This window comes from Prunus dulcis, chromosome 6 (assembly GCF_902201215.1).
Source record: "Prunus dulcis chromosome 6, ALMONDv2, whole genome shotgun sequence".
Classification (NCBI taxonomy): Eukaryota; Viridiplantae; Streptophyta; class Magnoliopsida; order Rosales; family Rosaceae; genus Prunus; species Prunus dulcis.
In genome coordinates this window covers 15,480,304-15,489,731 of record NC_047655.1, presented here as the reverse complement: position 1 = coordinate 15,489,731, position 9,428 = coordinate 15,480,304, and the positions used below count along the sequence as shown (strand labels likewise).

Sequence of the window (9,428 nt, the reverse complement as noted above, 5' to 3'; positions counted from 1 at the left end):
ACCTGGTAGGTGTGGAGCACACTTGACCAAATTGCCCTTCTAAAGAAATCCAAAGCTTCTTTAGGGTTTGACTTCTGCTGAAAATTCGGCAGTCTCCCTTATAAATGGCTCAATTCCCAAACTTTTTCAACTGTACAACAAGCAATATAAATATCCACAACCGTTCAGCATGCACAATAATAGAATTCATGCAACCACACATCAAATCTTTATGGCCTCAAGCCTCTTTATATCAAATAAATCCTTCTGCCAACTGAAACTGATCCCAACTTTTGGAACAACAAGAATACGTTAACATATTTCAAAATAACTTAACTGATCAGCTTTTCAATCACTTGGTCTCACAATTGCACCTAGTAACTCTAGGTTTCCTACGTACCCTTAACAAGGGATCAAGCCACACGTAGTTCTTTCTCTTTGTTTTATTGACAAGTTATGTATTCAACTTTTATGTTTACCACCTGTTTTGCAAAATCAAATATGAAAAGAAAATAAAAAGGAAAAGAAAATAATGAGAGGATAATAACTTTTAAATTGGAAAAGAAATACAAGGAGAACACAACGGTTATATAAAATCAGGTAACGACATGGTAAAATAAAATTTCACTTAAGAAAATAATCATGAATTATCCAAAATCCTTATAACTTAGAAAACTCTTAATCCTTGTCTCTTAAGTAGGAAACATATATTAAAACCTTCGCCCATAATTACCAAGATAAAATCCTCAATTTTTTAGTTTAAAACATCTTAAACTTAAATACTCTCCACCTAGGCGTACCCCCATTCATATTCCGTCAATTCCTAGTATCCTGTCTGTTACATCCTTGCAGGCCTCGAAAACACAAAGTTAACCCAAGCCGCATTCCTCGCAAGACTCAGGGGACCCTTAGTCAACCTGAGCTGCATTCCTTGCAGAACTCGGGGTACATGTTGTCGGCCCAAGAATGCATATCCTCGCATCACACGGTTCAGGCGCCCCCGAAACTCGTGGGGCATTATCATAAAGGACAAAACTATTCAAGGCAACTAGGGGGTACTTCTGTGGTGGGTTTGAAAACCATATTATGAAACTTATTATAAGCTTTCCCTTATTCCACAAATCAATTTTCCAAATCTTATATCAACTTTCCAAAAAAAATAAAATCAGTTCCCAACTATATTTAAAGTGTACCACATATTATTGAGTACTAGAATTCATAATTCATCGACCTCAAGCCACTGAGTATATATATTAAATATAAGCATATAATAAAACATTTAATTAATTTCTTGTAACATCCCACATCGACCAATGGAGAGGGGGTGATGTGCCTTATATGTACATGCCTACCTCTATCTAGCATGAAGCATTTTGGGAGCTCACTGGCTTCGGAGTCATGGGAACTCCGAAGTTAACTGAGTTTGGGCTAGAACAATCCCAGGATGGGTGACCCACTGAGAAGTTTCTCGTGAGTTCCCAGAAACAAAACCGTGAGGGCAAGGGGGCCAAAGCGGACAATATCGTGCTACGGCGGAGCCGATCCGGGATGTGACATTTCTTGTCCACACCAAAATCCAGTTAATAAGCCATTCCCAACTTTACACAACCAAACATAGTATAATACCTTTAGAAAATAAAAGCGATTAACTAATAACCTAATCCAATATCACCCAGTCATAAAATTTAATAATACTCACAATAATAATATAAATGAATAACAAGATAAACTTCGAATATCATAATAAGACCCAAAAATATCTCAAAACATTAACCTAAACTCACAATCCAAACATAAACAAAATAGTTCATAAACAATCAAGCCTCGTTTACACGGTCGTTCTAGCACTTCTCGAAGGGTGAAACTACTTTGGAAGACTCACGGTCAATCGAGGGTCAAACTTTCTAAATTGGGTCAACCGGGCCCGCAGGGCCCACGACCTCCGATTTCTGAAATGAGAGTTTCTACTAGTTCAACAAGGTTTACTATACTTGTCCGGCAAGTTTGGTCTGAATCGAACGATCGGATCACTCACGATCGCACGATCGGATGGTTATCGTTTATCTATACTTTAAATTATTGAACCGGAGTATCGGGGACTCCGATTCTTGGCCTGCAAATTCCTGTATGATCCTAGAAGTGCCTAGATCAATATATTTGAAAATCAGATCAATCCAACGGTCCGAACAAATCAGACCCAGATATCACCTAATATGCTATATCCAATCGACAATCAAACGGTAATCAAAATGAAATCCGAGCATACCGTCGTGCTTGGGACGACATGAGGATCATTTTAGGACCAAAGCAATTCCGGAGACAGGAAAATCTCCAAACCGCCGATCAAGACCTAAACCTACATGATCAGGACAATGAATGGAGCAACTTTGTTCTTGGACCAACCCCAAAAAGTGGACGGAGATGGTCAAAATCAAGGGTCGAAATTGGCCAAAACTTCAATCGCTCAATTGACAACCAAAACGCAGAAATTGACCCTAAATGACCCAACCAGCCGCTAGAACACACTCAGAGGATGAAAAAGCATACCTATATTGCAAAATTTGGTAGCTGGCAGCGTCCGAACGAGCTCCGAAAAATCTCGGTAAAAATCGACCGATATCGAGCTCATTCCGGCCACAAACGGTGGTGGCTGGGGTGGCTATGGGGCGGGATGAGTAGAGGGGAGCTGGCCGATCATTTTGGGACCGGCCCTAGCTTCGATGGCAGTCGGAGGTGGCCACTACAGCCACAAAACCAACCGGCATACTGTTTGGGGGAGGGGGTGTCGTGTGAAGGAGAAGACCGAGAAGACAAAGAGAGAGAGAGAGAGAGAGAGAGAGAGAGAGAGAGAGAGAGATTTCATATTTTAAAAAACTCTTTTTGAAAAAATTACGATTATGCCACTAGGCTTCTGTATATCATAACTTCTTCATTACAACTTCGATTTGAGCCCACTACGTGTCTACGGACTCATCTCGATGTGCTCAACCCAACGGCACCACCAAAATTCCCAAATTCTTTCCCAAACAAAATGTCAACTTTTAACCCATTAAAATATTCTCGGGGTAAAATTGTCTTTTATGTGATTATTTTATTAATTAAATATTAATTTAGAATCGGGTTATTACAAATTACATAAAAGTGTACATTTGGCAAGGAAATCCAATTCTAAGAGTCCTAAACCTAACATACTAATGCCCCTTTTTTTGTATGCCCTTTTGGTTTATGAATGAAATCTTATTCTCATAAATAAATAAAAAAAACTTTCAAAAGACAAAAGCCTCACTAATAACTTGGTCCTCTCATTCAATTTTTTTACTCCATATAAAAATACATCTTTCGCACAAATATACTAAAGGGCAAAGTAATATTATTATTTTGTTTATATTTTAAAAATATTTGATCTCTTTTTTATTCATAAAAATAAATAAACATAAATGAAATTAGTGTTTATATCGAAAATTTAACATGCTCCTATGGGTTTATATTTTCTCACAATCCATAAATAAAAAAAAATACATTTTTCTTCCAAATATTCAACCCCCAAAATAATATTCTTATTTGGTTACGTTTTTAAATACTTAATGTCTTATTATTTTCTCCAAAAATTTCAAAATTTCTCTTATTCATTCATAAAAAAAAAAAAATTACTAAACTTAAACAATAAGTGAGCATATTCTATAAGTAACGAAGTTTATTGACAAACATTATATGTAATCTTAATCACACAGTCCCACCATGAAAGTAAGTTTTATAAATTTCTTTTGTTAAATTAGTAGATAATTGATTAAATAAACATGTGTCAAAGTTTCATTCAAAATTTCCATATTTTCCAAATAATTTCCATGAATTTTATTACATTTTTACCGATATTTCAGTTGAAATTTACGAGTTTTGGACCCTCGATATTTCTGAAACGACTGATATTTAATACCTTGGATTGAACGAATGGAATGAAGGGCTAGGATTAAATCATTTAGGGTTGCAGCTGCATTTTGAATGGCTGAGATTTGTACACTTCAGTAAGGTAGTTTTGCATCAAAGGTCGTGATTAAAACACCACTTAGCTTTCCTATTCCAATTGGAATTATAAGTTGCACTCCTTAGCCCAACTAGCTTGCAATTAGAAATCCAAATCCAATTTGTTTTCCTCTTCTTGTGATAACTAACTCTCCTAATTGCATAACTGACTAATGTAACTTGTAACCGACTCCAAAAATGTCCGCCTAGGTCATGTGATCAGCCATGTAGGCTTGCTTGATCACTTGGATGATGACAAGGCACTTTGAGAAAGATTCATCAAAGATACTTCCATAATGAGTCTTTCTTCTTGTTCCAACTTCAAGAATGCAGCAAGGACGTCTTTTCAATCTTCAAGGCTCCAAGAGTAGGTTTCTTGATCATCAAGATAGGTTCTTGATACTTTCTATGGACGCCACCTACCAAGATTCAATCTTTAATGCTTCTTTCACACGCACCGGCCTTCTTCTCACTTTATTGATTGCACCAATGCCCTAAATCGGCTCCATTTTCACTTTTGTGCTCAATTGACCTACAAAACACAAAAACAAAGTAAATGATAGAAAAAAGCAGGGAACTATGCATAATAAGTAAGACAGACTAGCAAAAAAGACAGGAAATTATGAACTCGTCATGGTAATGACGTGGAAGTAACAAGGAAATACTCCAGTTGGAAATTTGAATAAATAATTTATAAAAAAAATAAGAAAAGTCTTTGTTGTTGGATAACATTCTAAGTCTAAATTGTTCTTAGGGACAAATTGGTTATATAAAAATTGAATTTAATGTTGGCCTTGGTTTTCCATGGGAAGGGAAAATAAAACTCAATTGGAGTGGAAGGTTTCATTTTCCCCTCTTTTTTTCCCATGTGCTAGGAAATCATTTCCTATACCTTAACTTACCAAATGATTTCCAAAGATTTACGCACCCTAATCTTTTAATTAAATGAAAGAGCAATTGATCTTTGGGACACTACATAAACTTTTTGGTCACCTGACCTAAACTTTTACGTTCTCTCTAAAATTTTCAGTTTTCTCTCAGTTTCCCTCTCATTTCTGAAAAGCTGCATGTCTGATTCTCAGTTTCCCTCTCTTTTACGTTCTTCCTCGTCTTCGTCTCCAAAATTTGATAACGAAGAAAACTTTCTTTGCAAGCCAAAGGTATTTTCTCACTCCATTTTTTTTTTTTAGTTTCCCTATCATTTGAAGTTTTTTTTTAAAAGAACGAGTCCCACTGATACGGATGAATTTTGCAGCATGGTGATAGCAGCACATCAGATCACTAAGGGAGTTGCCATTGCGGTGGCAAATTCCCTCACTGCTCTTTTAGCTTCATCCGTCATAAATGGGGGTGTTGGAAAAATCCAACGTACCTGAAAATAAAAATAAAAATTCTAATTAAACTCCGAATTAAAATATATTGATATTAATAGAAAATAAAACAGTCCCAGGCAACAGTGCCAAAAACTTGTTGTGAAATTATTGCAAGCGCACAATCCGCACAAGTAATATAGAAATAAGTAGAGTGCCGTTCCCACAAAGACTATAATTTTCTATTAACTACCAATTATGATTAATTCAAAATTTTATTTGAACAGTTGATTAAGAAGATTGATTGACTTAAGTAAACAAAAGCAATTATGAAAAATAGCAATTTAATTAATGATGGAAAATCAAGTTGATGAGACACTAGAGCATCTAATTTCACCATAATCAATTCCACTTAATTCTTATAGCCAATTAACCATAATTACTACCCATGTTGACAGTTGGTTTTTCCTAATTCATTTGATATCCCCTCTCGGACTCAACCAATAGTATTCCTAATTAACAACTCATTCTCTCTCAAGCAAATGATTTAGAAAATCAAGAACCTATTAAGTTCTATGAGAACCTGCAAGAAAACTGCATGAGTCCAGTTAGTCCCTCTCGGGCACTCATTCAAGACATGGTATTTATTACGAGAAGCAAACACCAAATATCTCCACTCAGTCTCCGCTTGGATCATCAAATCAATTAAATATTGGCAAGATATTCAAAGCATTAAGAACAGTAACAAATACTCAACATGGAATAGTAATCAGAAATTAATATAACTATAAAAATTAAGTATTCATGGTTAGGCTACATCGTAGCCCTAACATGGAAAATTAGGTCATGACAAAAGAAAAGTGAAACAAGAGAATTGTTGTCATAAAACCGATTTGGCCGATGAATTTGATCTCTGGATTCTCCACAGAAACACCTTCGAAAGCTCCTCAAGTAGTGCAGCAGCAAATTCTTGGCTCTATATTTCTTTGGGTGTACGAAAATTGGTGGAAAAATATAGTGGAAAATATTATCGTCCCTAGAGAGAGCTTAGGGTGACCTTATATAGTGTAAACAACTAACCCTACCCTTAAAAGGTCTGGAAAAACTCTCCTAAAGCAAAACAAAATCCCAAACAATTAAGGGACCCTCAATTAGGATTATAAAGCGTTTAAAAAGATTTTAAAAATCCGGGTGTATTCAATTTGGATTTATACAAACTTTAAAAGAGGTTTTACAAGTCTGGGCGTATTCAATTCGGACTTATATGAACTTTTAAAGAGTCCATTCAAATATGGGTGTATTCAATTAGGATTATAAAAAAGTTGAATCAAATCTAGGTGTATTCGAAAGGTCATATATTTGGAAGGATTTCATTAAGTGATAAATTTTCGTAGGTTTTAAGGGGAGAGTTATAAATAACAAATACCAAAATAAATCCAACCTCCCTCCCAAGTATTTGATCAGACGTTTTTTTGTTGCCCTAGCTTTTCTCTCTGCGAAGACGAACAACTTCCTTCCTCCATCTGTGAAGGTATGCTCCCGATTTTTTCTTTGATCAATACCTTGTTGGGTTTTCTTTTTCCATGATTTTTTCTTCATCGTGTTTTCCTTGCTATTAGGTTTATGCTTGTTACTAGGGTTTATCCTTGTTTACTAGGGTTTATGCTTGTTACTACTTTTTCTTCTGAAATATCTATAAACGACTAGATAGAAAATTGAAATAATTGACAAGCTTTCTATAATCAAACAAAAAAACTGAGACAAATATAAATGAACATTAAAAAAATGAAAATTCAAAAATTTCAACTTTTAAATGCTGTTTTGGAAGCCTAAACGACCTCAAAAGCCCAAAATCCACCATATGTCATGGCAAAGCCGTGAGTTTGACTCATGGCATCATTCCCTTTTCAAATCATACACCCCAATCAGAGTTCAGACGCCAAATCTGCAAATTGCTACTGTGTCCTTTTTCCATTCAACATAAGATGTGTCATGTTTAATCTATGGTTGATGATGTACATTTTTTGTATATTTTTTATGTTGTATTTTGTGATTGACATGATAAAATTCATAGCTGCACTAAAATGGAGTCTGAAAATACACAACAAGTAAATGGAAAAGGGAAGAGCAAACAAGATTATAATGCTTGGACTGTGGAAAAGAGTAGAATGTTGTTGCAACTCATGGTTGATGCTACAAGCCATGGAAGGCGTGATGCTAATGGAATGCTAAGCAAGGCAACTATAGAAACCAAACTACTCCCCAAGGTTAATGAAAAACTTAGGTGTCACAAAACCTATTCTCAATACCAGAGTCGGCTGAAGTACTTTAAAAGAGAATACCAAAAATACTCACAGCTTCTCCATCACAGCTTTTGGTTTGGGTGGGATCCAACCACAAAGAAATTCACTGCTCCTGAAGAAGTTTGGAAAGACTACTTTAAGGTTAGGTTATTAAATTTTCTTTAAATAATTCCGTTTGGTAACTTGAATACATAATCTGTTAAATAATTTTATTATTATTATTGTTTTTGTTATAGTCCCACCCAAAAGACACAAATATTCAAACAAAAACTTGTGAGGACTATGAGGATCTGCAAATTGTAATTGGGAATGCAACTGCTATTGGAAGAAACTCATTAGGATTGGATGATGATACTGATGCAAGAACTTTTAGGGCGGAAGATAGACATGTTGGAATAGAGGACTTTGTCTTTGATGATGAAAGTCAGGAGGATGAAGAAATTTATGAAACAATTTGGAATTTATTAATGGCGATTCAAGTAGTAGCTCATGCATTGAATGAGATTATGATGCATAGTGAAGAAATTGAACGTCCATTAACTCGGCGACCAATTACTATGAAGGGATATAATTATATACAACATGTATTGAATGACGATCCAGAGCATTTTCGAGAAAGGTATAGAATGTATCCTGATGTGTTTCGAAAGTTATGCAGTATTATTAGAGAAAAAACACTCATACAAGATACAAGATTCATTTGTGTAGAAGAAATGGTTGCGACCTTTTTGCTTATTGTGGGTCAAAATAATAGATATTGTCTAGTACGTGATACATTTGGCCGATCGCACTTCACTGCTAGTAAAAATTTTAACAAAGTTTTAAAGGCCTTGAACACAATAGCACCGGAGATGCTAGCCAAGCCTGGATCCGCAATACCGGCAAAAATAAGGGAAAGTACAAGGTTTTACCCATACTTTAAGGTTAATGTGTTATCTGGTGCAACTTGTTTTATTCAATTTTTTTATGTTTAATAATATCTTTTAAAATTTTGGGTTTATTTCAGGATTGTATCGGAGCTATTGACGGCACTCATATTCCAACAATGGTAACGGGACGCGACGTAAGCAGCTATCGTAATCGTCACGGTACGATATCACAAAATGTATTAGCAGCTTGTAACTTTGATTTGGAATTCATATATGTTCTAAGTGGGTGGGAGGGCTCAGCTCATGATTCAAGAGTACTACAAGATGCTTTAACAAGGAGGAATGGACTTAAAGTGCCACAAGGTATTTTTAAATTTTCAAATTTTTCTTATAGTTTACATTAGCTCATACATTGGATACTAACATATATGTAATCTATTATCAGGTAAATTTTTCTCAGTGGATTGTGGATTTCCAAATCGACGCCAATTTTTGGCTCCATTTCAAGGTGTTCGATATCATCTCCAAGAGTTTGGTGGTCAAGGTCCACTACTACGATTTACTATTTGCGCGACGGAAGTTTGAGTGACGAACATACTTTCGTCGCGCAAGAAGCACTGTTGCGACGAAAAAAAAATTCCTTTGCGCATACAACAGAAAACTAGCGCGACAAATAGTTTCGTCGCGCAAACAGTCTATGCGCGACTTAAATAAATTTCGTCGCGCAAAGGTGGTGAATAAAAACCCGTTTATTTGGTTGGCGCCAAAATCTTGCGCGACGACAAAAATCGTCGCGCATGATAATATTGCGCGACAATTCCTAATATTCGTCGTGTAAAGATGGACAGAAAATTGGCTCCTTTTATGGCGGTAAAAAAACTTTGCGCGACGAGAGTTTTCGTCTCAAAAGACAACTTAGCGCGACGAAAAAATGTACTGTCGCGTAA

At 35.7% G+C, this 9,428-nt stretch overlaps 1 protein-coding gene across 1 annotated transcript; it reads left to right on the top strand.

Annotated features, from left to right (window-relative positions):
• The first annotated feature begins 7,477 nt into the window (after positions 1 to 7,477).
• LOC117630351 lies at positions 7,478 to 9,066 on the top strand. The gene is made up of 5 exons (XM_034363088.1): positions 7,478 to 7,753; positions 7,849 to 8,231; positions 8,367 to 8,535; positions 8,619 to 8,844; positions 8,927 to 9,066. The coding sequence occupies exons 1-5, from the start codon at positions 7,478 to 7,480 to the stop codon at positions 9,064 to 9,066; spliced, it is 1,194 nt and encodes a 397-aa protein (XP_034218979.1).
• The last annotated feature ends 362 nt before the right edge of the window (positions 9,067 to 9,428 follow it).

Bases quoted from the DNA above. Each gene is read 5' to 3' on its own strand.
- LOC117630351 (XM_034363088.1), top strand. From the start codon at position 7,478: ATGTTGTTGCAACTCATGGTTGATGCTACAAGCCATGGAAGGCGTGAT. The intron at 8,536-8,618 runs GTTAATGTGTTA...GGTTTATTTCAG, and splicing joins GGTTTTACCCATACTTTAAG to GATTGTATCGGAGCTATTGA. The intron at 8,845-8,926 runs GTATTTTTAAAT...ATCTATTATCAG, and splicing joins TGGACTTAAAGTGCCACAAG to GTAAATTTTTCTCAGTGGAT.